Source organism: Rutilus rutilus (genome assembly GCF_951802725.1).
Source record: "Rutilus rutilus genome assembly, chromosome: 9".
NCBI classification, from domain to species: Eukaryota; Metazoa; Chordata; class Actinopteri; order Cypriniformes; family Leuciscidae; genus Rutilus; species Rutilus rutilus.
Genome location: NC_140223.1, coordinates 22,346,832 through 22,374,604, shown reverse-complemented (window position 1 = coordinate 22,374,604; position 27,773 = coordinate 22,346,832). Strand labels below are relative to the sequence as shown.

At 39.5% G+C, this 27,773-nt stretch overlaps 1 protein-coding gene across 2 annotated transcripts; it reads left to right on the top strand.

Moving 5' to 3' along the window:
* On the top strand, positions 1-27,231 carry ssh2a (slingshot protein phosphatase 2a). Of its 2 annotated transcripts, XM_084420206.1 has the most exons (15): positions 1-189; positions 5,070-5,113; positions 19,388-19,497; positions 20,243-20,307; positions 20,387-20,508; positions 20,598-20,663; positions 20,753-20,818; positions 20,906-21,100; positions 22,496-22,589; positions 22,719-22,847; positions 23,140-23,186; positions 23,283-23,429; positions 23,499-23,699; positions 24,179-25,049; positions 25,508-27,231. In XM_084420206.1, the coding sequence occupies exons 1-15, from the start codon at positions 127-129 to the stop codon at positions 26,801-26,803; spliced, it is 3,516 nt and encodes a 1,171-aa protein (XP_084276332.1). In that variant the 5' UTR covers positions 1-126; the 3' UTR covers positions 26,804-27,231. The 2 variants fall into 2 exon arrangements, with proteins under 2 accessions (XP_084276332.1, XP_084276331.1); XM_084420205.1 differs by lacking the exons at positions 1-189; positions 5,070-5,113 and adding an exon at positions 12,142-12,842.
* The last annotated feature ends 542 nt before the right edge of the window (positions 27,232-27,773 follow it).

Sequence of the window (27,773 nt, the reverse complement as noted above, 5' to 3'; positions counted from 1 at the left end):
GCGCATGCGCAGAGCGAACAGAACTGAGCGAGCTCAAAGACGTTGCACATCTTCCTATGTGCGACGGCACCAAATGATGTGAGTTTCGCCGTTACCTTCTTTTACATCTTGTGTTCCTGGACCTTAATGGCGCTGGTCATCGTTCAACGGTCGCCAACCCCTAGTACAACCTCCAGTCCGTGCGTGTCGGTGAGTTTCTTATCTATTTCACCAGTTTTTCTCTACTTATTAAATGATTTTATCCATGTCCGAGCTGTAGCGGCAGTTTGAGTGTTCACTGCGCATGCGTAGAACTATACTGAGCTTATCAGTGGTAGACATGCAACTAGCCGGTCACGCTTTGTTCTGTACAAGCGTTCGTATAGTTGCATGTTTGATTTTTGAATGTTATTTTAAAATCACTAAAACAACACTCCATTAAGGTTGGCCAACTATTAGTGAGCAAAGCGGTATTTTTTATTATTATAGTTTTGTGAGCTAGTTGAGCTAGTTGCTAGCTGCTGATCTGTAGTACGTGTACAGCGACAATCTATGTACGTTACCCTGTCATTCTGTTGCATTCAATTTATACACACAGATCAATACTATAAATTCTGTTTTTGGAGGAAATGTTTTAGTTATACCTGAAATATGGCAAAAGGACACACACAAACATTTGTATGTTACTGTGTTAAAAAAACTATATCTAGGTGTCACAAATACTGGTTAGAATCTGTGTGAATTTGTGGAAGCTTTGGCCTGATACAGTAGTGCAGTGACTAGGCTATTTGTCTCAACAACTGTTGCAATTTGATAAAGTAGCACAGACAGCCCTGTGTGTTCACACCACTTTCCAGTTTCTCTGAATGTTTTCTCACAAATTACCATCAGTGCATGATTTGTGTTTCAGCAGGCATATCTCATACATCTGTAATGTTTGCCTGTGTTGCACAGACTGATCATGGATTTTCTCATGTTTTACTTGTGCCTGTTGACAACTCTCTCTTTAATGTGCTTTAATGCACATTAAAAAAAATGCTAAATGAAGCGTCAAAGTAAGAGATGGTAAAACTGTGGCTGTAATTATTTGTGTATGTATTCACATTGTATACTGCAGAAATATTAAGCGTAGTATAGTTGTATACTATTCTGAACATATATGCCCATATGTCTAGCCACTATTATGAGATCTGGACAACACAGCTTTACTTGAGATGAATGCGTTTGTTGATGACAAGGGGGTGATGGTGCATGAAAAGTGGGTTAGTTCTGTAAAGCTCACGTCATGATTTGTTGTGTCTTACGGTCCACAAGAAATCATTTTCAGTGACAGTAAGACTCTCACCATGAAATTCCAATATTTAAACTGTGAAATCTGTTCCTGTACCCCAATCCATCCTTTTCATTTTCAATTGGAATGAGTATTTAAATATGAGAGAATCTGATTGATCTGAAACTGGTTACGTACGCAGTATGTACTGCACATTATATATATTTTTCTTCACATTGTACATATTTGAAACAATATAAGATGCAACAATAAACACTTAAAATATTACTTTGCTTGTGCTACTTTCATGTTGCTTGACCATATTTATTATAAGTTGCACATTCAATTCAGTGAGTGCTATCTGGTTATCATCTCATAAATAAAAGCTTCATTTAAAAAAGTTGGCGGTCTGATCAAATAATAGGTCCCCCCCCCCCATTACCAGCTGCCCGTCATGTGACCCCATTGAGGCATCCATGTGAGTCATCTTGTGAGATGCCTCAAGGTTTTCCAGACAAAGTCCTCAGTGAACCTATCCCACCGAGCCTTATTAGTACGCCATGCTTGACGCCAGTTGTGATACATGTCCGCATGCAAACTTTACTTGCCGAGAGCTGGTATTGGATAAGCAAATTAGCCACTTTCTCAAATGTATTGAAATAAATTGGAAGTCAAGAGTTACATTGTTGTACATACATTCTCATATTACTAAAGCAATCACAGACACCTTAGTTCATGGCCCTGCAGTGCCGCGTATGTCACACTGTTGTTTGCTGGTGAAGCATATTTTTGCATTTAGCATATGGTTATTGTAGTCTGAATTGTGCCTGACTACTTCTTATTTACCGTAAACAGTGCTGTTAAGAAGCACTGGGTTGTGATGTCCGTATGCAGCATGGGTTGCCTGATCCCAGAGAGAAAGTGCTCTGGGATTGGGATTACTGAAACAGGCAGCATGGATTAAACATAGCCTAGGCCGTTGTTGGCAGAGGAAGCCTGAAGCTTTGCAGTAATCACACGTCTGCTTGAGTGAGTGAGTGTGTGTGTGTGTGTGTGTGTGTGTGTGTGTATGGGTGAGAAGGTTTAGTTTAGCAAGATATCAATCACTGGAAGACGGGGATGTGCGAGCCGCTTGATAAGCAGCCTTGACGCGTCATTATAGTAGACAAAAGATTATCTTTCTTAATGAGACTGCAGATGGAGAAGGTGTTTTGAATAAACATCCCCCTCTATTTTGCTGGGTAATGATGTGTGTTGAGTGCCTATCCTCATCTTTATAATGGCCCTGATTGTATTCACAATTAAGTTAATCTACACTACTGTTCAAAAGTTTGTGGTCAGTAATATATATATATATATATATATATATTTTTTTTTTTAAGAAATTAATACTTTTATTAAGCAAGTATGCATTAAATTGATCAAAAGTGACAGTTAAGCCATGTATCATGTTTAAGATTTCTATTTCAGATAAATGCTGTTCTTTTGAATTTTCTATTAATCAAAGAATACTGGGGGAATAAATGTATCATGGTTTCCACAAAAATATTAAGCAGCACAACTGTTTTCAACCTTGATAATAATAAGAAATGTTACTTGAGCAGCAAATCAACATGTCAACACAGTGATCATGTGACATTGAAGACTGGAGTAATGATCCTGAAATTCAGCTTTGCATCACATTTACATTTGTTCAAATGTTCAAATTGTGGTTGATATTGTTTAGGAAACATCCTGCATACTACAAAAATTATATGAATAATGTGCTGTTTTAAAAATAACATTTAATTAACCTCAAATAGTTTGTTTATTGTCAAGCCTCACGATAAATTCATATTTTGCACAGTGTACATATACTGCATAGTGAAAAATAGTACAAGTATGGTAGTACATAATTCTGAATATAGTTTAAAGGCCCTCTCACACCATGTTAACTATAAAGATTTTAAAATATGTTAAAAAAGAAAACTGTTTTTAAATTATAATATTTCACAGTTTTACTGAATTTTTGTTCAAATAAATGCAGCATTGGTGTACCCTGGAAATCCAGACTTCTCGCGAGAGCACAAGTTGAATTTGCTCAGCGAGTTACTCTGGCGTCGAGTAATGATACTCATTAAATATGCCCTTGTATCCGAGCTGCACCAATCACATATGACGCTAAACATATGACGACAGCGCTGTGACGTCAAAGCAAGGGCGAAATTGTCAATCACACATGGGGGGGGTACAGCTGTGGGACTTTTTTGTGTTGGCGCATGCACACATTTTTTTAATCAAAATAAAATAAAAGTCATAGTCTGAACACTTAACAGCATACAACAGTCATGCTGTTAAGTGTACTTGGTACCTCTAGGGGGCTCCGGGGGCATGCTCCCCCGGAAGAAAAATTTGTACATTTTAAAGGTAAATTCATTAATCTGGTGCACTTTGAGTCACCCGAATCCACTGTTAAAAATAAATAATCCACCCGCAAACCGCCCGAACCTATGATATTCTCTGATTTAGATATCTGCATCTGATCATCACATTACAATTATTCAAATTCTTAGTGTTAAGCATGATAATATGGTAACATATCACACTGACATAGGCTGATTTAAAATGAACATTTATTTAAAATAAAAGTTCTTCTTTTGCCAAAATTATATTTCCTTAATAGCCTAAACAGAGGCTTTACTCAGTTTGGGCCATGCAAATTATGGGAGTTTCCCGGGAGAAATAACAAACCGGGAGGGGTCCGGGAGATAGGGCTAAAAAACGGGAGAAACCCGGGAAAAACGGGAGTGTTGACAGGTATGGCCAAATGTCTGTCAGATTTCGCGCTCCTAATTCTTCTTCTGTTTGGTTTTTCCTAACTCACTGACGGTGCACGAGCTACTAAAGGTATAGGGAAAACATGACATGGATTTCAGGAGAAATAGGTTTTGTTAATGTATAGTGTAAGGCCAGTCGAATGGATTTGGGAAATGGACCGGCCGGGATTTTATATTTTCGGAGCTGGAAAGAAAGACGTATTTGCAATCACATCGATATTGCCCGCATAATCATACAGTATGATCAAATATTGGGGGGGACAAATTGTCCTTCTTTGAATATTGGGGGGGACGTGTCCCCCTGTCCCCCCATAGAATTACGCCTATGCGTCAAAGTCATTAGTAAACATTGCAAGATGGCTATGGATGAACACCAGTTGTTTGAAACTGCTTTGGCCGCTACAATGAACGAGTTAGACTTGGCCTTTTATCTAAAAGAGGAACAGAAGACGGCGCTCCAATCGTTCCTTTGCAAGAATGGCGTTTTTGCTGTTTTAACTAGTTAGCTCCGCTGGTAGCTAAACGTATGGGGCTTGTGATTGATATGATCTGAAAAGTAATATGAATTGAATATCAATGACTATTATTATTATATTTTTTACATTATTTTCTAGTAGTCATATCATAGGAACTTGGTGTCTTTCTTTTCATGCGGCAGGTCACAGTTTGTTTTTGCTAAACTTGAAAATAATTATGAATTATTGATGAATTATAGGAAAAAGCATACAAAATCTATTAAAAAGTGGAGAAGCATTGTATTTCTAACACTGGGTAATATAATTTGTATGTAATTTCTGTAGTTTCCTGTCACTTGTTGGCTGATGCTAAAGTTTGATGGGAAAAATTAGCGCTTTATCAGCCTATCGTTGCAGATAGAGGTTCAGGTAGGAGTACAATTACTGTAAGTTGAGTGGGTTGGATTTCATGCTGGACCACTGTAATCTGCTCGAGTGTACTCCAGGTCTGACCATTGTATCTCTTTTTCTCTCATTCTCTTCCTATAGGAGGCAGGCAGTGCTGACGATGACCGGCGCTCTCAGCCCAGAAGGTACGTCCACAGGCCTGCATTTAACCTCATCTGTTCATCCACCAGCATGCTAAAATCCACATTTATCTCTCATATATAGCTACACTTGACTGGACCATCATTTTGTTTTTGAGAAAAACATTCACTTTAGTTTCGATCCATCTTATACAGTATCTCTCCACCAGGGGGAGTATTCTGAACGGTGCATGACTAATATTCAAACCTGAGTTTTTATTATTGTTTGGTTGGGTCATATTCAGAATGGGTAACTGCATTGTTTGATCTGCCTGTTTCGGCTAAACGATAGGACTAGTGAAGAAATTGAACTAAAGTCATAGTGGAGGCCGATCTGTGATTTCAGACGATGTAACAATAAATATCTGTGTCTAAGGAAGGAACTGAAAATTTGAAATTAGTTCATTATTATTAGAGTGAAAGCAGGAAGATGACGACCTGAATTTTGACTGCCTTATGTACGTGACTATGCAATCCAGTACACTACAGTATTTGCCAGTAAAATATTTGCATGATTATCAGTTTGCTGGATCTGAGGTCAGCAATATTTGTGTATTTTAGAGTACGCACGTATGTAAGTGACATCAGACTTGCTTCTTTTGTATCCGTCTCTTGTTCACAACATCCCCGTTGTGGTTTGTGCTAAATCGGACTTCACATGAAAACCTATACATAGGCTAGCTCGCAATTTGTTTTTTGCAGAATCATTCCAAAAAAAACTTCTACGCATTCCCCACCACTTGCGTTTTTATTTTGATTATTTAAATGTTTTAAACAAATTATTATTTAAATATTTTATATAAATAATAATGATACTATAAGCTAATAAACTTGTAGTAGTCGGTGAGTTCTACATTTTATTATATTTAGCTATAATATTATATAATATTTATAATATTAAACATTATATATATTAACTATATATATATATATATATATATATATATATATATATATAGAGTGCAATGCATAAGTTAATACACCCATGCTAAAGTTGACTAAAAAGAGGAATAAAAAATCATATTTTGGAAATTGAACTTAATGCCTTAATTTAAAAAATTAGGAAAAATCCAACCTTTAAGGACACCAACTTTCTTTGTGAATGAATAATGTATCGTAAATAAATAAATGTTCTTCCTTAAAATACATGGTGCATAAGTTAGTACACCCCTATGTTAAATTCCCATAGAGGCAGGCAGATTTTTATTTTTAAAGGCCAGTTACTTCATGGATCCAGGATACTATGCATCCTGATAAAGTTCCCTTGGCCTTTAAAATAGGAATTAAAATAGCCCCACATCATCACATAGCCTTCACCATACCTAGAGATTGGCATGGTTTTATTTCAGTTAGCCTAAAAGCTAGTTTGATTTGCATTGCTCTCAATGCTAATTAAGGCATTAAGTTCAATTTCCAAAATATGATTTTTTATTCCTCTTTTTAGTCAACTTTAGCATGGGTGTATTAACTTATGCATTGCACTGTGTATATATATATATTTCCTCCAAAATTAGTGATTGGGAAATGGGGAAAATGTCAAAAAAATTTGACTTTTAGTCATAGGTGTGCCTTAATCAGCTTATATTTATAAATATTTTGAACATAGCTCATGCAGTCATATTTGTAATTAATTCATGTTTAGACTTTTTTTTTTGCTTTTGACGGTATTACATACTGTGAAGCTGTTTTTGAACTGATGCCAGACTTGTTATTCAATTATGAATAATCATAGCTCTTCTATCGTCCATCAAAATATATTACATCATTTTAAATATATATAATAAAATATTAAATGAATAATAGTATATTAAAGGTTTATTAAAGGTTATGCCTGAGCCTGCCTATAGGACATTAAAGTACAAACTTGTGGAGGACTGCATTACATGGTTGGCAGCATAGGGCTTTCATTAGAAGGTCTGGACAGGATTCAGACTCCAGTCTAATTTGAATCATAAGTATCCTGGTGCATGATAACTATTCAGTCTTAGTTATGCAACGCTGTTTGGCTTCCCACCACCAGTTGGAATCGTCTGGGAGGGTCTTACATGACATCAGACTTTTGTTTGTGTAGTATCCAAGACAAAAACTAGAACCCCCAGGTCAAGCTTGAATGGGACCCCAAAACTTGGCACTTTCAATGCCGTGCCACACATGTCCTCAATTACACGGCATGTTAGGTAATCCTATGATGGCTATGATGTCATTTCCTTGCGTTATTCTCATATCTCTGAGCGCTGTGTGTGTGTTTTCATTTGCCTTTTCCCACTGGCACCGTGCAACAACCTGACCCTCGATGACATAACATTTGGCCTGAATTAAATATATCTTGCTGTGCATGATAACGTATGATTTCAACAGATGAGGAGGGAATCTCCAGTGCACTCTGGAACACAAAAATAATTGCTTTTTAATTTAGCAGTATTGCTTCCATGTACACTACCTTTCAAAAGTTTGGGGTTCGTTGGTAAGATATTGGTAAGTATGTATGTGAGTAAGTAAGTAAGATATGGCAGATATGGTAAGTATCTTATGCTCTCTAAGATAACATTTATTTGATCAAAAATACAGTAAAAACTGTAATATTATGAAATATTATTCCAACTGTTTTGTATCTTAAAAGATATGTGATGGCAAAGCTGAATATTCATCAGCCATTACTTAGTGTGACATGATCCTTCAGACATCATTCTGCTGATTTGGTGCTCAGGAAAGATCTCTTATTATTATTAATGTTGAAAACAATTGTGCTGCTACAGTACATGTCTTTACTGTAACTTTTGATTAATTTAATGCATAATAAATGTATTAATTTCTTTAAACAAAAACAACAACATGGACTTTTGTCAACGACTTGTCATAATTTCACATCTCAGAAATGGTTAGGCCTATCAACTTTTGAAACTAAAATGACTCACAATCACTACAACATGTGGTGTGTATCTTGGAGGAATTTTAAAATGGACTCGGTGCTTGTAAAACCCAATGTGGTCAGAGAAGGATGTGGTTGATGAATAAAACATGGTTAAAACAAATCAAATGTATTAAAATACATAAGATCTACAACAAAAGTTGTAGCTGCTAAAGAGATTTCAGAATCAGTATGTCTGAGTTATATGTATTAGCAAGACTGTCATCATCAGCGTTTGCATTTATTGTTCTTTTTATGGGACTATTAAGTCATAGCAGGCCTGCAGTGCAGTTATTGTGTGTTTTTTATGGAACTATTCGGTCTTAGCAGGCCTGCAATACATTTGCTTTGTGCACCGGCCTCATTCCAGCTACTCAAATTAGTCTTGGGGCTGGAGAAGGGGGTGGTTAAGAGAGAAAGCAGGAGATACAGGCACCAGGAAACAGAATAGAAAAATAGAAAATTTCAGAGATATTAAGGTGTCGCAGCAGTGTGGCCGAACAGGTTTTTCTGGACCACTTACAGATATATGTTTATGAGTACGTGTATATGGATTCGGTTGGCTGACCGTTTGTCACTGGGCTGGGCAGAGCAAGTTTATTCATGCCTGAGTTTCTCTCATTTCACCTAGTTTATTTACAAGGTCACGTGTAATCATGCGTCAACCGGTGCTTCTGCTACACTATATAACGTGGTATATCTGTGGTGTAATTCATTGCAAACGAGTGCTTTCATAGTAGATAGCTTTGTTTATAATGGGAGTAATTTATTTATTCTTCATTTATATAATTTGCCATTTTTGTTCAGATAGTACAGTTGGAGAGAGAACCGCAAAAGTGAGTGGGATGTGGGATCAGGATAGGACCAAGAGCCAGTTTTTGGTTCCTCAAAAAACCTCAAACTCATCAAAACTTTGCACATTTTGAATTCAATAGATGTTTAGTCACAGGTGTGCATTTATTGGCTTATATTTATTTACGGTGGCTTTGAACATATCTCACCCAGTGATATTTTAAACGTATTCATGTTTAGACTTTTTGAGATATACATTTATAATAATAATAGACAAAAGTCTTTTTTGGAAAGAAATGAACACTTTTATTCAACGCATTCAATTGATCAAAAGTTACAGTAAAGACATTTAGCATTTTTGTGTTTTGTTTTTAACTTGTGTTACACAATGTGAAGCTGTTTTTGCACTTGATATCAGACTTCTCATTTTATAATCGGATCTTTGTCTTTTACACACCCGCACCCACACACCCACACCCACACACATACATATTTATATCATATCATTTAATATATCATTAAAATAAACAATCATTTAGATTATTTATTTTTTCATTTGTTAAGAATCTGGGTTGAATTTCCAGCAACAACAACTGAATTGTGACTTCCTGTCACCGTAATAAAATGACTCATGCCGCAATATAAGATTTTGGTCATACCGCCCACAGGATTTCCCATGTGGCTGACCATTTTTTTATAGAGTGTAGTAAAGAATTGGTATCAGACACGTTCCCAGCTCCAGGAAACAGCTGGCTCTTAAGAACACTGCGGTCATGGAATGGGGGTAATCAAGGGAGCATCCATTATCTTGGAAGCACTAGTGACCTTTTCCAGGACATTGCATGCAAGACGGCAGCCGTTGCACAACACGGACTCAAAATTTTGTAAACACGACATGACAACAGCAACATCTCAAATTACCAGCCAAGGGAGTCAAATGGGAAAACTCTGATATAAACACAGCTTACTCAACCCTGACTGTGGTTAACAGCCTGGAGATGTTTGTGAAAAGGCTTCAGATGTTATACCGTCACGAGAACAAATGCATTGCAACGCGGAATGTGATGTGTTTTCACGCAAGGAGATGGGTGTGTTGATCCCATCAACCTTAAGCACGTAGAACCTACGTCATGCATTCACGTGTGTGCCAGTTCTGTCTTAGATTTAGAGGTTTACTGTTTACATAAAATTCACTCAGACATGTAGAATAGCGAGCTCTAAACAAGCAGTCTTAATGGGTTTAAGTGAACGATCAACTAGTATCTCATTATTGATTCCCAGCTGTCCGATTTTGTTGATCTAAAGTCTTTCTCTGCACTGACTGATGTCTATCTGTCAAACCCAGACATCTTGTCTTACTGTTCTGTGTCAAACTACCCAGGTTCCTCTTTCAAGCCATCATGCAAATGTCTTGATGATGTTAAGTCGTATAAGGCTTTTATTGTGAGATCTTCTTTGAAATCGCAGTGGTGTGTGTTTAGTTTACACCTTACCTTGCTTTTAAGTCTCCAAAGATGAAAAATATCCTTGAATCAAATAATATGACGGTATGTAAAACTTGTCGTGCATATGAACTCACTCGGATATTTGGATGAGAGATTTACAGTGTTTGTCTCGTTGTGCCTTTTTAAACAAGATTGATTTTCCTAATGGTCTGGGTCAAGTCATCGCCTTTGACAAGAACACAGAAAAAATAGACTGAATCTTGTGACGGGCCAAATATGCGGTTTGCAAAGAATAAACCTTCCCTTCTAATGAATCGGGAAGTAAGCGTTTATCAATTTTGAAATGTAATTAATGATGTATTTGAAGTATTTAGTTCCTGTCAGTAAATATTGGTGGCAGGCCAAGTCATTCACTTGGATTTACGTAACAGTGATGTTCTGAATGTCTGTGGTCCTCCAACAAACTATATTGTGACTTCAGAATCAAACCTAAAGTATCTGTTGAGATTCTTATGATATGATTTTTGTTTCAAGGCCTGCTATTCATGTACCTTTTCCACTTTGTATGACAACAAAGGCATTGTTGGGTTTTATGTGTTCACTTACATAAGACAGGCCATGGCCTAAATAAACTAGAGACTGAGTATGTTCACCTGTGTGAAACCTTATTGTCTCTCTACTCTCTGAGAAGTTTATCACTCAGGCCTCAATTGACCAAGGCCTTTGATTACAACATTTCTCAAGGTCTTAAAAGAACGTTGGGTGAATCTCACAAACCTGTGAACTGAAGCGTTCCTCTTTCTTTTTTTTTTACCTCAAATTCAAATGATAAAGGCGAGTTAGTTTAAAAAAAAAAGAAGTTTTATTAACAAAGTTTGGGAGGAGCACGTTCAGATAACTAACCTAATTAGCACATTCAGTTAATCAACTCAATTAGCGAGATAAGAGGTTTATATACAGCAGACTTGCGTCTGTTCCATGACAGTTCTCCAGCATCCCTCCACCACCCCATCTCCTCATTTCTTACTATTCCCATCCCAACCTGGGATGCTCTGGGAGTGCTGGGCACTCTGGAATTGGGACCCTCGGAGCTCTCCCCTCGGACAGCAAGCCAAATATGCATTACCTTTACTCTATGTAATTGTGAACTCGTGAAATGACAATTAAACACGTGCCACCACACTGTAATTTAGAAAAATCTATTATTTGAATATATAATTTAATTATAGTAATATCTCAAATAAAAAAAATAAAGGCTTTACAGATGTGTGGCCAAGTGTAAATGTGATGTGCGTACCCTATCAGATAGCAATCCAGTCCACCAAGATTCATAAAGTAACCAAGTGTAAATTTCTAGAGATAAAAAGTGAGGCAATATTTTAATGGTTGGCACACAGGCAGCTTTTGGTGTTTTTGGACTCTCCACTCAGTTGGACTTTTTATTGCTTTGGCTTTGGCAAGATGAGAAAATTGATTATGAACTGATGGTGGATCTCATAACAAACCTAACTGAAGCTAAACTGAGCTCTTGCGTCAAAACTTGAATTTGATTTGAATGAGGTTCTCTCTAATTTTTGCATGTTGTTTGGGTTTGCTGTTTTACACTGATGGGTAACATGTTTTGACCACAGATTTTGCATATGTCCAAGACCCCAGACAGACTAAAAAAAGAAGAAAAAAAAGGCTTTGTGCAAAAATGAAATTTGACCTTGACATGTTGTCAGATTCACCCATAAACACACTTGCAGCTTGCTGGCAGTTTAAACCTGGCTTGCTAAATGTTTTTATTTCCCCCTGTCCCTATGTCCTTTTTAAACCTCAGCTATTCATAGAGCCACTTGACTGCTCATGGAAAACAACTGTCTGATGTGAAGGATGCACTGAAGTGCACTCCAGGCTTGTGATTTCGCAGCTGAGGTCGTATTCCCGCGCTGCGCGGTTCCGTGTCCTTGCGCGGGTGTCTGAAGTGTCGGCAGTCTGTGGAGTCCTGCAGTGGACCCTTCCTGAAGCACATGTCAGCAGCTCCTCCTCTCTTCTGTTCAAGCATTAGTGCGCCGCACCGCAGTTCTTACACACGGAGTTGTGTGAGTGAAGCGGCTCGCCGTTGCCGGCTCATGCCAAAGCAAAATGCACATGTAGACTTTGTTTTTGTAGCTTTATACGTTCTCAATTGTAGTTTTACGCTTGTTTAGGGGCAGTGCTTACTGGGTTTAAACGAAACGGTTAACTTCTGGGGACTGTTTTTTATATATTTTTTTATTTGTATCAACCATTACGTTATTTTAAGGCCACGTTGGTGTCCTTTTAAGGCCTTATGGACGGATCATTTTAAAACTATTTTAGCAGACTGGACAAAGCACCCGATTTATTTATTTTTGGTAGCTTTTTAGTACTTGGGTAGCATGATGGCTGAAGAGGGGTCTATCTGAGGATATCCGGCTCTCTGGTCCTCCGTCATGACCCTGGAGAGTGTGGCGATCACGGAGAGCTCGAGCTCCTCTGCCCGGGGATTCTGCTCCTGCTGCGGGGCGAAAATAATGCCGTACTTCTCCGACAACGCGGTCGCTTCTCAAAACCAGATCAACCAGCTGTAAGTAATGCTCAACTGTTATGCACCACATTTATAAGCATAAGTCGCCATAGATTCCGCTCTTAAGTGTTTATGCTATATACTTTATTTGTGCGATTTGTTTTATTACTGTACTGACTCTGATAATAATCAAGAATGTAACTTTCACACGGATGCAATCAGTGACGGTAAAGACACTGCGAAATACTTCTCGTCACATCAGTTAGCAGAAGTGGATGTTTCACAAGCCTTTGACGTAGTTGTGTGTTGTGGAAGATGACAGGAGAGAGAGAGGTGATTCACTAACCTGTCGACGGGATTAACTCATGGATGAGTCGTACAATAACCGTGCCTCAACTTTTTTTACCATAACCATATAAAGTCATGAACTTATTTGTGTGTCTTGTAACAACGCACTATGTAATGGCATGTTTTAGATGTAGTAGGTAATACATATTTTTTTATGTTTGTATAATTCATATGCAAAATATATACATTACCGTTCAAAAGTTTGATTTCGTCAACTCAGTTCAAGTTCATTTGAAAAGCACATTCACAATATATATTGTTTCAAAGCAGCTTTACAGAAAATGCTTGTTTCAAAGCAGCTTTACAGAAAATGCTTGTTTCAATGTTAACAATGTTATCAGTCAGATTTGTCAAAATTCTTGATTTCTTTACAAAAAGTCAATTATGCTCACCAAGGCTCATCAAAAATATAGTAGCCTAAAACAGATATATCATTACAATTTAACTGTTTTAATATATTTTAAAATGTAATTTCTTCCTGTGATGGCAAAGCTGAAATTTCATCATCATTACTCCAGTCTTCAGTGTCACATGATCCTTCAGAAATCATTATAATATGCTGAATTGCTGCTCAAGAAACATTTATTAATATTATCAATGTTGTAAACAGTTGTGCTGCTTTATATTTTTGTGGAAACTGTAGTTTTTCTCAGAATTCTTTTATGTAGGCCTATAGATTAGAGAGTTCAAAGAAACATTTGGAATAGAAATTATTTGTAACAAACGTCTTTACTGTCATAATTTCAATGCCATCCTTGTTAGACACAAATATTTCTTAAAAAAAAACAAAAAACTTTTTTCTGACCACAAACTTTTGAACGGTAGCGTATAATTTTAATTGCAGTGCAAAATTACAGAGCCCCTAAAAGGGACATGAAGAAAAAAAAATTAAATGGGAGGGGAAATGATTTGACAATGCTTTTGCATTCTCTCAGAAATGTTTTGCGTTCCCCTGAGAAACTTTGCGTTCACTCGCAAAGAACACAAACGTTTTTGTGAGGGAACGCAAAGTTTCTCAGTTTGCGTTTTTACAGTCCAGATAGCTTTTGTGCTCTTTATTTGATGAAAAGACCTAGTGTAAATGTCCTCCAAGTTGGTTTTGAGTTGAGACTGATGAAAGTGCAATTCAGGAAGTGGTTTGAGACGCATACAAAAGATTTGACTTCAGTTCTGCAAAATGTTGCTGTCCAGCATTAGCATCATCAAAAATGTGACCTTGGTTAAATTTGCATATTGTGGGGGTATTTGAGATATGATTGATATCTGTTTACAGGTCTGTGGCCAAGTGTAAATGTGATGTGCGTACCCCATCAGATAGCAATCCAGTCCACCAAGATTCATAAAGTAACCAAGCGTACATTTCTAGAGATAAAAAGTGAGGCGATCTTTTAATGGTTGGCACACATGGTAAGCTTTTGGTGTTTTTGGACTCTCCACTCAGTTTGACTTTTTATTGCTTTGGCTTTGGCAAGATGCCAGCACTGATTATGAAAACATGATGGTGGATCTCATAACAAACCTAACTGAAGCTAAACTGAGCTCTTACGTCAGACCTTGAATTTGATTTGAATGAGGTTCTCTCTAATTTTTGCATGTTGTTTGGGTTTGCTGTTTTACACTGACATGTTTCGACCACAGATTTTGCATATGTCCAAGACCCCAGACAGCTTGAAACCTCAAAATAAACAGCATGTACTAAATCCAATTTGCTACACCCCACCAGACTGAAATCTTTTGAGTCAGGCCTAAACTCCAGTCGATTGGGCATAGAGCAGAGATGTATGGCTCTGTTTTTAGACTGACTAAGCAATCATCTGACATTTGTCAATAGCGTTACAGCATAATTTGTTTTTTTTCTCCTTATGCAGAGGAATCAGTACTGATGTTATTTATACTGTGTTAATAGGAAAGACTTGATCACTGGGGTAGAGTTCTTTTATCTTGTAATAGTAGATATGGGTAATTTCATTTTCAGTGAACCGTAATCCAAATTTGTAATCCGTCAGATAGAGCAGGTGATGCCTGATGGGAATTTCCATGATAATATGTAATATAAAAACCTCCATTACTCCTCATTCACTGCCAAAGCAAACAGAGCTAAGAATAGGCCTGTGTTTGTCAGTGAGCTTTAATGATTAACCTGGCTGGGAAATTACAGGTGTGAGATACTGGAAGGAAGTTGAGCTGTGTGTTGAAATTTGCAGTGAGAAACAGAATTGCTGTATACTTTCCTTTACTTCAAACAGTCAGTGACGTAGAGAAGCACGTGTTTTCCAACTTCCAAGTCAAATATGCACTTGACGCGCTTAAGGGTTGGTATCGTCATAAGGAAATCTGATTTAGTTTGTTTTTCTGTTGAAATACGGGACATAGTTGGTTTGGCTATGGTTTTGAAACAAACAGCAAAACCCAGAGATCATTCTCAAGATTCTCCCATGTTCTCCCAAGCTCCCAAGTTATTTGGGAGCGAGAACTATGCTATACTATGACTTTTAAAAAATGGAATAACATAAGCAGCTAGTTGTATACACTTCTGTTGTCTCAATCTAGCAATGTTTATGGGTAGAAAATAGAAATGATGCATGAAAACACACAACACTGGATTCAGACCAGTGTAATTTTACTGTTGTTTATGTTAATTATTATTTATTATTATTATTATTATTATTAACTATTGTTATATTTATTAATACTTTAAATTTATCTTTTATTTTTATACTTTGTTTTCATTTAATTTAAGTTTAGTCATTTCATTTAGCTTTTATAATTTCTTAATTTATATGTGTAGATAGATAGATAGATAGATAGATAGCTTTAGTTTATTTCAGTTTAGTTTTAGAAAATGTAGCTTATTTGTTTGTTAATTTCCAGTGCAACATTTTTAAGTTTTTCATCTATTTTTATTTTATTTTATTTTATTTCAAATTTTTCAATTACCAAAACATTTTATAACCGGATTATAGGGTCGTATAAAATAATGAACAGGTTCATTATTTAATTTGAGCTTCTAAGGTGTACAAATAAATAACACTTTCTAAGCAACTCCTTTCACCCCTTGTTAGAAAAAAACGGCCAAAACAAATTGACTTATTTTCTACCAACCTAATCTTATTTTGAACTCTTTTTCGTGGAAAAAGTCTCTTTCAAGTGCCTGAACGCTTAGGTAAAGCATATTGTTCAAAATTTAAACATTTTCATATCATGACTTCAACTGGTCACCCATGTGAACCAATTAGAAAGCAGGACTGTGAACTTGAATAGTTCCTTGCCGTCTCGTTTAATTTTAAAAACTAGGCCTGTACTGTCAAAGTTTTGATCTAGTGTTTGTCTTTATATGAGTTTTCCAAACCTGGCTGTATTAGTGGCAAGGGGGCTAATTTGTATTTCAGAAGGTGACAAAATTCCATCTACTTCTCTCACTCTGAATCTTTATCAGGCCTGAACTCATAAGGCCTTCAGCCCGGACCTATATTTATCCCTTCCCTAGTGGGAGAGTGACTAATATGGCCAGGGACAGGTGGGGGTCAGGCATCTTTCAGCTTGTTGCATGGCTCTCAACGACCCCTTACATAGTGATGATTGTGTCTGTGCCCTAGCAACTACTGTCCAGTGCCTCATGCCAAAAGATGACCCTCCCACCCTCTTCTCTTTCTCTCTCCCTACGCTGTGTGTAGACGAGCGCAGGCAGGTCGTCTATTTCCTCTGTCTGACCTATCTGGATTCTCTTCTTTTTTCTCTTGTGTGTATATGTGTGTATGCCCTTACATGTCTGCCTCAGTGAAATGCCAGTGGGTGGAAATTGCATCACATGGCCCCGGTGCTCTCTCCACTCTCTGAACACGGATACTTGTGCTGCAAAAAACACCCCGGCACAGTGTCCCGGGTCATATTCTTGACACATCACTGAAGTGGTGTCTGCCTTTAGTAGACTTCATTTTGCACTAATCACGATCAGTATATGAGTAGTTACTGTCAAGTACTTATGGTAAATGCTATACTCCATCTCAAACTATTTTAAATGCCATTTCATGTGTATATGTATATATATGTGTGTATATATCTCAGCTGCTCATGTAGAACGATAGTTCAACTATGTTGGGTTGAATACGTGCAAACTGCAGGACAGTCAATAATCTTATCAGACCTTGATGTTCTTTGCAGTCTGCATAGTTTCTGCTGTCTTGAACAAAATTACAAAGTTTTGTCCCAAGCGCTCTTCCAGCTGTCATGTTTGGTTACGTGAGATGATATACAGTAGCAACCAACACTGTAAAAGTCCATCAGCATTCATTCACTCTGCTGTTTATTTTTAGATGTGTAAAATTAGCCACGGCCCTGTATCAGCCTGGAGCTCATATCCCCTCATATGCTGATAGATGTGCAAAGTGCAGCAGAGCAAGAAAAGAGATTGTTTGCGCTATACTGTTTTTTGTGTGTTTTTTTTTCATATCAAGCTTTCTATAAAAGTACTCCATAAAGCAGTTTTATCAGCTCAAAAAAATAACAAAATTAACATTTGATCACACCTTCCAAAGGGGAATGTGCCTCATATACTGGCTATAAATATTTCTTTCTGGTTATGAAACTGTATTTGGCATTTTTAATTAAAATGTTTGGTAAAACAAATGTTTTTTGCAGATTTAAAAAGTCTATTTTGCTCTCCAAGGCTTATTTGATAAAAAAATACAGATAAACTAGCCTGGGTTTCCCCATGCTGCCTTGCGCGCAGCGTGATTTTATTCACGCTGCTAGGATTCAGATTTTCCCCTCAAAAAGGGAACCAATCACAGAACGGGGAGGGAGCAGCAAGACGATGACGAAGTCTATGCGACACACCGAAGCAGTTTGTTTATGGATCCAACATGGCAGCAGACGCGAAGTTACCTTTCGATGCAGCCTTAGACAGTGTTCTAAGTAGTTTAGTCGCTGAACGCCATCGTGTACACATAAATCTCTGACCCATTGTCGTCTTCCTCGTCGAATTTCTGTCGCTCTACATACGTCATCTGGTATAATTGAAACGATTGGCTATGAGCTACGTACAGGCGCATTTGATAGACATTCGTAGTGCCCAATAAACGGCTCTGGGCATTCGTAAACCACGCCTCAAATACGAGAAAATGAACATGTGGTTCCCAGACCACGTCTCAATGAGATGAGGTCTGACGTTAGCCAGGCTACAGATAAACAGTAATATTGTGATTTTACAGATTAATATAACTCTCTTTAAAACTGCGCCTGTCAGAAAAACATGAAGGCACATTGTTGTTTTGTCCAATATTTCTTTTATTTTGGTGGTTTTATTTAAGATAACATTTAGGAGAAAACACTTCAGGCATCCTAGATAAACTTCTGATAGTCAGGGTTTAATCAATTTTCTATAATTTTGGTTTAAATGTGTTTTGTTCTAGTTCAACCTCCTAATAAACTTTTTAAAACATTTTCGGTTTGTATTTGGTGCTTAGCGAGTGTTAACTTTTGACCCTTGGGTCGGCTGTAAAATTGAGAGACCATGAGATCGAACTGAGACTAGAGAGTGGAGGAAACAGCTGGGTCAGAGGTGACTGGGATTTGGGAAATGAGCTCAGCTGGGGCTGATGGGGTTTTTTTTTTCTTTGTTTTTATTTGGGGAGTGACTGCCCCGGGCTTCTTGCGTTCCCTCAATTCTGCAATCCTTCCTCCCTCAAAACGCTGAGACAGAGGGCTGGTGTTTCCGCAGAAATACCCAGATTCCTCAGAAGTTACTCCGAGGATGCTTTTCAGAGACAGATGTGGAAAGTCCAAAGCTTTTGGCATGTAATACAGGAACAGCGGTTAATGAGCGAGACCACTAGTCACTGTAAGTGTCGAGATGAAGGTGGTGCTTAATCGTAATGACTGCTGTTTCGGGTCAAACGTCTCCCAGCTCTGTAACTGAGCCGCTGCAGCATGAGCCCCTTCACATATTTTACAATGCCACTTTGAGGTCTGAGATTGAGCCTCTCAATGTACTGATAGCGCAAGTGCTCAAACGCAGATGTGAATGCTTGGTCATCCTGTTATATCAATTTGGTGTGTGCTTTTGCGTCACTGTGGCAGTAACAATTACTTCCAGAAATCAAATGTCTGTGACATTTAACATGTAAAAAGACATATTATGTTGACTATTTAACTAGCCTTTTCTATTTTAGTATATGTATAATTATATATTAAATATACAATATACAATATATTTTAAAGTCTCTGCTTTCTCTCTCTGTCACTGTTCTTGTCATCAGTATCAGCGAGAACTTCCTAACCGTCAAAGGTGCCGCTCTCTTCCTCCCTCGGGGAAATGGCTCCTCTTCTTCATCACCCTGCATCACTCAGCGGCGGAACAAACACACAGGTATGAAACCTCACGAAAGGGTCTCTTGACGCAGTTTGTGCTATTCTCTCTGGCTGTCAGACGCAGCTTAACATATGAACATATGTTATGGAATCTGTCTCTCTTGGTTTCAGTTTTGAACTCTTTAACATTGAACTCTTCCATGTGGTAATGCATAAGACTGACCTTGAGATGAAGGATTTTGTCACTCAAGAATGTTTGTGTGCATGTATTTGCATGCATGTTGATAGACATACTGCTGTGCTTGCAGGTAGACCGCATTGATTTCATTATGAGACCCATTAGCTTACAGGAATGCATTATGAAGGGACCCTAGTCATTGTATAATACAGTATACGACAGACTTTATTCATCTTTATTTGTCTTCAAACATAAATTGAATGAATTTTATTGCATAAGATAACAAAATATCAAATTAAGTTGTATTTATTTTAAAGAAAAAAAAAGCACAGTTTCCTATTAAAATGTTTTAGATGATCGCAATTTCTGTTTTGTGCCAAGTTTTTGTGCCCTCTCTATGCAACTTCTATCAATCATACTTGTTTTTAACTCTCCATCTGGTTTAATGTTTTAATATTTCTATTCATGATTTACAAACCCAAGCGTAATCACACACTAGCCAGACAAGGAACGTGTCTTGTATGGGATGAAGTGAAATTGGCCTCTGGGTAATTTTCACTGAAGCATGCAAATGTCACAACACTGTTATCTGGGAGGTTTATGGTTGTTATTGGTTCCTTCACAGGTGACCTTCAGCTGCATTTACAGACCATGTTCACCCTGCTTCGCCCAGAGGACACCATCCGCCTGGTAACTACCATCATCCAGACCTAATTAATCAAACCACATGCATCAGAATGCTGATCGTCTCTGATTCTGTCTATCACAGGCTGTCCGGCTAGAAAGCGCCTACACCCTGCGTACACGGTACATGGTAATCGTCTCAACCAATGGTAGACAGGACACAGAAGAAAATGTGGTGCTGGGAATGGACTTCAGCAATTCAGACCGGTCAGTATAATGCAGACACACTGATAAGTTCGTTTTGTATTTGTTAATGTTGAAGGTGGTGCTCATAATATGTGATGCGTTTCCTGTAGCACTTGCACAGTTGGGCTGGTTTTACCCTTGTGGAGCGATACACTTATACACTTGGATGGAGACGGGTGAGGCATAACATGCATGCACAAACCAGTTCTGCATTTTTAAACAAAACTGAGTATTCAGACTGAAAGTGATGTTTTCCTCTCATTAGTGGCTTCAGTGTGTCCACCGTTAGCCGAGTCCATGTCTTCAAACCAGTCTCAGTGCAGGCCATGTGGTGAGTGTCTATTAAGACAGCTTTTTTGCAATTTCATACTTTTTATTTATTTAAGGTTAATGTATTTTCTCTTGCACATACTCTTAGGTCAGCCTTGCAGTCTCTGCATAAGGTTTGCGAGGTGGCCAGATGTCATAACTACTACCCTGGCAGTCTCTTCCTGACCTGGGTCAGTTACTATCAGAGCCGTGTGTCCTCCGACCAGCACTGCATCAATGAGTGGAACGCCATGCGAGACGTGCAGTCCTATCGTGCAGACTCACCCGTGCTGTTCACCGATGTGTGAGTAATGTTTTCAACATTTATAATAGAAAACAGTCATTTTAAATTTAAAACTTCAAATCTTAATGACGCCAAACCTTTGATCGACAGTGTATGGTTTTGTGGAAATAGGGTTCAGAGTCCTTATGAAACAAGGGTATTGTTATTGTGCTTTCCATATTTAGGGCCAAGTTGATGTTGTTTACAAAACTCAAGTCCTTCTATAGTCAATAGGTGTGAATAGCAGTGTTTGGGTTGTAAATCAATCCTTGTTTTTGGAATATCGAGACATGTGCATGCACACTCACAAAGTTCAATCATATAGGGCAAGTTTGCATCAGAGTAAGACAAGGAGGCATGGCGTTCCCTGAATAGATTGACGTGTTATTGCCAAATCGATGAGACGACCTCTAACTTCTTCGATGCACAGCGGCCTGATGGTGTAATCCATGTTGTTGCTTGGACTGCAGGGGGGAATTTCCCCTCAGTTGGAGGCACACACACGTGCATGTGTTTATAACATACACAACTTCAGCCTCTTGCTTTTTATAGCTCCACGCCGATATAGTGATTTAGAGTCGGAAAAATGGGCTAGATGGATAGGTAGCCTGGCGGATGGATGGAAACAGGTGGCTTGAGAAGGGGAGTGAAAATTGTCTTATCTAGTATATACTTTGGACACTGTGACCCTGAAAGAGGACAATGAGGTTGCGCCATAGAGATAGTGTTTTCCTCGAGAGTTGAGAGGTCTTTAGTGAAGCGGATCTGTTCTTTTTAGACATCTTGTGAAATGGTGCCCATTGAATGCTTCTGAATTAGGTTAACTGAGAGAGCTAAGGTATTGTAAACCAAGATTTAGTATGGTCACTTTGCATGGATATAAATAGGAACATAATGGGATTATAATTCCACACACAGTCACTTATTTTTTTCAAGTTTTCATAAAAGGTCAATCAAGCTGGCATGTGTAAACATGTTTAACTTTCCTGCATAGGGGCTTTTCACCCCTCGGAGTGCCCTTGTGCGCACAGCCACAACCATCTGAGGGTGTTGACCTACATTGCATAGCAGTGTTTTTAAGGTTACTGGTAGTGATTAAGATCACAGTGCAGTCTCCTGGTAGCCAATCAGTGCCTTGTTTTGGTATCAGTGAAGAGACATTTGTCCTGTGGTGAACCCAACACCAGAGGCCTAGGGATGACGCACATTTACCATTAATATTTGCACATACTGCAACCGAGCTGGTATTTGATTTCAAATTGTTTAATTTAAACAAAGGCTTCTTCTGAAGTCTCTGGGTTTTGTAGCTCTGCTCGAACAATACCACACAGACATACAAATAATCATACGAGGTGAGGCGCACCTCACGTTGAGACCGAACTGGATGATTTATGATTCTGGGTTTCATGCATACAGGCCAACTGAGAGAGAACGCACAGAGAGACTGATTAAGACCCGCTTGAGAGAGATCATGATGCAGAAGGACCTGGAGAACGTTACTTCAAAAGAGGTACAAACATCCATTGTGCATATAGTATGCAATCTTAAAAGTCTTCTTGGTTTGATACCTTGTGTAAAACCCACCAAAATCTGTCAAAAAATGTTAACAGATGTATTGGATAATAACTTTTTTCTTCAGATTCGGACGGAGCTAGAGATGCAGATGGTTTGCAACCTGCGCGAGTTCAAGGAGTTCATCGATAATGAGATGATTGTCATCCTGGGCCAGATGGACAGCCCCACCGAGATCTTCGACCATGTCTATCTGGTTGGTCTCCTACCCACTTGTCTATACCTCTCAATGAAAAGGACTAATCTCCTACAGACATTAGGGAAGGGGTGTGCAATCATGCTACTGAAGGGTCACTGTCCTGCAGAGTTTAGCTATAACCTCAATTAAACACCCGAACCAGCTAATTAAGGTCTTCATGCCTACTTCCAAACTTCCATGCAGGTGTGTTGGAGCTAATCTCTGCAGGACGTTGGCCCTCCAGGAGCAGGTTTGGACACCCCTGCTTCAGGAGCATCAACCATAACGTTTAATTTGTTTATGTTTCCAGGGTTCAGAGTGGAATGCCTCTAACCTTGAGGAGCTCCAGAACAGTGGGTAAGTGACACTGTTATTCCAGGCCACTGTTTTTAAACAAATACATCCGCTCGGCTGTATGCATTCATTGTTAATTTTACCACCCCACTTCCACAGAGTTCGCTACATCCTGAATGTGACGCGAGAGATTGATAATTTCTTCCCCGGGCTTTTCGAGTATCACAACATCCGAGTGTATGACGAGGAGGCCACAAACCTCTTGGAGTATTGGAATGACACCTACAAGTTCATTTCCAAGGCCAAGTAAGTAGCAAAACTGGCTTCTGAAGTTCTGGTTCATCGATGGTGTTTCACCAAAGTTTTGCGATCCAGGAAAGCTGGGGTGAAGTGTCTGGTACACTGTAAGATGGGAGTGAGTCGTTCTGCCTCCACCGTGATCGCATACGCTATGAAGGAGTACGGCTGGGACCTGGAGAGAGCCTTTGACCATGTGAAGGAACGACGCACCGTCACCAAACCAAACCCATCCTTCATGAAGCAGCTGGAAGAATACCAGGGTATCCTGCTAGCCAGGTATGGGCCATACACACAGAGCTTGAAGTCAGATGCTTATTCATATTTCATTTAATCCAACACACCCTTACCTTTTAAAAAAAGAGCCAAAGAATAGTCTTACTGATACACATTGACTTTAGGATTAAATGTAATACTTTTGCTCTTATAAAAAAAAAAGGTCAACAGAGACTAAGTTTGGAGTTTCCATTGAGTAAATGCTTCTGTATTTTGACTCAATGGTATTGAGTTTCATCACCATTGTGATCTAATGCATGTGCATTATGCTGGTCTCTCCACATTCCTTTTGTTGTGCAGCTTTTGCTGTCGTACTTGCTTTCGTGTTTGTATTCCCATTCACACACCCAGAGCTAATTGTATGTTTGAAATATAGGTCACCACCCTCAGTGATTCACCTGACATTTAATGTTTCCTCCACATTGATAAAAGACGCTCGTCTGACACTCTTGTCTTTCTCTTATGCTTTTTCATTCCTCCAGCAAACAGAGGCATAACAAGCTGTGGCGTTCCCACTCAGATAGTGATCTGTCGGAGGGTCACGAGCCGCTGTGCAAGGCACCTCGCTCGCTGGACAGCTCGGACCCACATAACAACAACGGTCCTCCTTCCATCCAACAGATGCTAGGCATTGCTGTGCTAGAGTCCCTTACCCATCCACAGCCTCTTACAGGCAACACCCATATCAAATCGGGTGAGCTGCCACACGAGGACCCCTTCCTCCCGCCTCGCCCCAGACAACGAGCAGCTACAGTAGTGCCTGAGCAGAATATGGCAAAGAACTCTCGTAAGAACCTTGCGCTGAGCGAGCCAGTTGCTCGTCGCCACCCTCCTCCCTCTTTACACGTTCTCGCTCCTCCTCTTTCGCCAGAGGAGCGAGAGGGCAATACAACTCCAGACCTCGGCGCCCAGTCGTCTCACCAAGTGCCTGAGCCAAAAACAGATACTGTTGAGTTGTCCCCTGACACTCCTGATCAAAATGACTCTTATCAAGTGTCACAAAGCTTAGAACTTTGTCTGGAAAGGGCTGTCAGTAAAGATGAAGGGAATGTGCCTTCTCCAAGCACGCCCGAGGCTGACAGCCCCTCAGGAGCCCCTTCGATTCCCGAGCTGGACTCCAGTGATGATAACAACAACCCCAACGCTGCAGATCTGGTAGCAGCAGATGACTCTGTGCATGCCGGCGCATCCCGTCTTAGCACAGATAGCATTGACTTCTTTAGTGCCAGAGAGAAGTTCCTCTGCCTGTCCCAGGACAATCACCCTCGCTCATTTTCCGAAATGGCTGCTCTGCAGCCACCTCAATCCAGATGCACCCCTCCCTTGGATGATCCCAGTGAGGAAACAGATGAGGTAAGAGTTTGCGCTCACTTCAAAGATCATTGTACTTCCTGATTTGTCATTCTGAAAGATAAATAATAAAACATGAATGGAATGACTCATTTATTGATCTAAAAGTAAAGGCACAGGAAGTATATAGAAGTGATACCAGTACAACACTGCCTCTTGCTGGTGTAAACTGGAAAATGTCCAATATGAAAGGAGGATGTCCAAATTTTTATTTTTATTTTCTGTCAATTTTAGAGGTTGACGGGTACATTCCCCTTTCTTGAAAAAAAAAACAAAAAAAACACTGAGCAATTCTGCCTTGTGTGAGTCATGGAAGAGAGTTAGATGAGGGTGGTTAAATGACATGAACTGAATGAAAAGAATTTAATTTTTTGGCTGAACCATTCCTTTGATGTGGTAATATTTATGTTAATGTGGTAAGCTCTCTTGATTAAAAGTATTTTCTCTCTTCTCATCCCTAGTGCCACTCCCACTCAGAGACCAATAGCGATGCAGTGCCCCACCCCCTTCACCATGACAACAATGTGTGTGTGCGTCATATAGTTACTGAACTGGAATCTATATCACACACCTGCAGTCCACCACTGGCACGCAACTCACCTCAAACTGCAACACTGGAGGAAGTGGATGGGCAAATTTCTTCAGCTCCTCACTCTCCCTCCGACAGGCCCTCAGGATCTGTGCGCCGGGCCACCGAGCAGTTGGAGCTTATACTACGTCAGGGTCAAGAGGTTCCTCGCTCTCCTCTTCCTTCCCCATGTTTGGACTGTTCTGAGCTGCAGTCTTTCTCCGGTAAGCCAGAGGGCAATGTGGCCCCGACCTGCACTGAGACCCAAAAGACTACAGACGGAAAAACAGGCGACACCAAAGTGCTTGATGATGAGGACTCTGGTATAATCCCTGATCCTTCCTTCTCACTGTATCTTGAAGGGAGTGTTTCAGTGGAGACTGACCAGATCACTTTGAACCCCACTCTTGAGCCCAGCTCTGGTTCTTCCTCTGTGTTGTGGCTAGAAGGCGTGACCGAGCTGGAGACGGATGTAGACGACCTGTTGAGGCCCCAATTCCGGCTAGCATGCAGCAGTGAGGACTTGCAGAAGATCCAGGAGACTCTCCGAGAGCTCCAGGCGTTCTTATACGAGGCTGGAGGACTGGAGGCCTGCAATGGACAAGTTGAGGAGAACCAGCCGCTCAAGGGCCAGTGGAACTCATTAGATGGGGAGCAACGCTTGGAGCCCAAAGCACCTGCGATGTGGCAGAGAGCCATGGAAATCGAGGCCCGCATCAGACAGGCCGGTCTAACCCCTCCCTCACTCATGAAACGCTCTGCCTCACTTGCTAAACTTGACCGGCTAGAGCTGTCTACTAACGACTTGAGCGACTGGGACTTCCATCCGGCAAACACAGGGTTTCATCAACCCTCTTCTTCCTCTTTATCCACCTTTCACTCCTTGCCACTGACCCACAGCCATGATGACGCCCATAAGAAGCAGCGTGTTCTACCTCAGAGCCCTTCCACCCCTGATTCCACTGTCCATTTGATAGAGGCGGACAGGATTGAAGGCTCCGCCCACCCCTCGCCCTCATGTTTGCAGATAATGCAAGTGGGTGGAGCCAGTCCTCCTGAACACTCCCCCGTCCAGCCCACCAATTCCGTGTCCACACGACAACAACATGTAAAGACTTATCCCGTTCGCCGTTTGCGCAAAGCGTCAGACAAGAAAAAGACAGTCACTGTTTTGTACAACACCATGTGACCATTACTGAACTTTCACATGCTGCTTTTATCGGCATGAAGGACTATCTCAGACTGCAACAAATTTCGTTCAGTGAAGTCTAAGCTAAATTTGTACGCTAAAGATGTATGCTACTGTAGGTGTCGAATGAGAACGTGAGTGAGTGTGTCAGTTTTGTGTTAAGAATCTTTCAGGTAGCAACTCAAACAAGAGGGTTGTTTCTTAAAACATGCACTTTACTCTCTTGTTTTTCTTTTTTACGTTTTTCTTTTATTTTTTTAGATAGCATTTTTATTTGAGTATTTTTGCACTGGCTTGTTCGGTAGAGTTGACTGTATGTGTGACAGCATGTGGAGTAATTTTTCTGTTTGAAATCAAGGTAAACTTGATCAACTTTTTTTATCCTGTGGTTTAGCTGTGACTTGTAAAATAAAACTGCACTATTTTAATTATTTTTGTCAAGTCATTTATTCTGTAGACAGGTCAATAAGTGATCCTAAAAATAAGTTTTTAGGATTGGCATATACAAACAGAGGCGATGATGACTGTTATTATTAATAATAAACTATAGTAGTTTGTTTTGTTTATCATCTGAATTGGGATGGAGAACTGCATTAGCCTGCTCTCTTTCAGTGCAATTTGCTGTCTGAACCACAGCACCACAGTGTGGCGAAGAGCTGTACTGTAATATGATGTAATGCATTGCGTGTTGTGGTGGTTGGCTGTGACTGTTGCCTGTGCACTAGCATTATTTTAACATTCAGCATTTTCTTGTTAGTAATTTACCAAAACCAAGCAAGTTAAGGGACACTAGTAATGATGTCCTGCATTTAGCAATCTCAGGTATTTTAAATTCTTTTTTTACAGAAAGTTCAGGTAAAACATGTAACATCTCTTAGTGGCCATGTTTTTTTTTTTTTTTTGCATTGCTAATGAGCACACCCTTGATGCATATTAGAGAACAGAAGTTCCACCAGAGTCCATTTTTAGC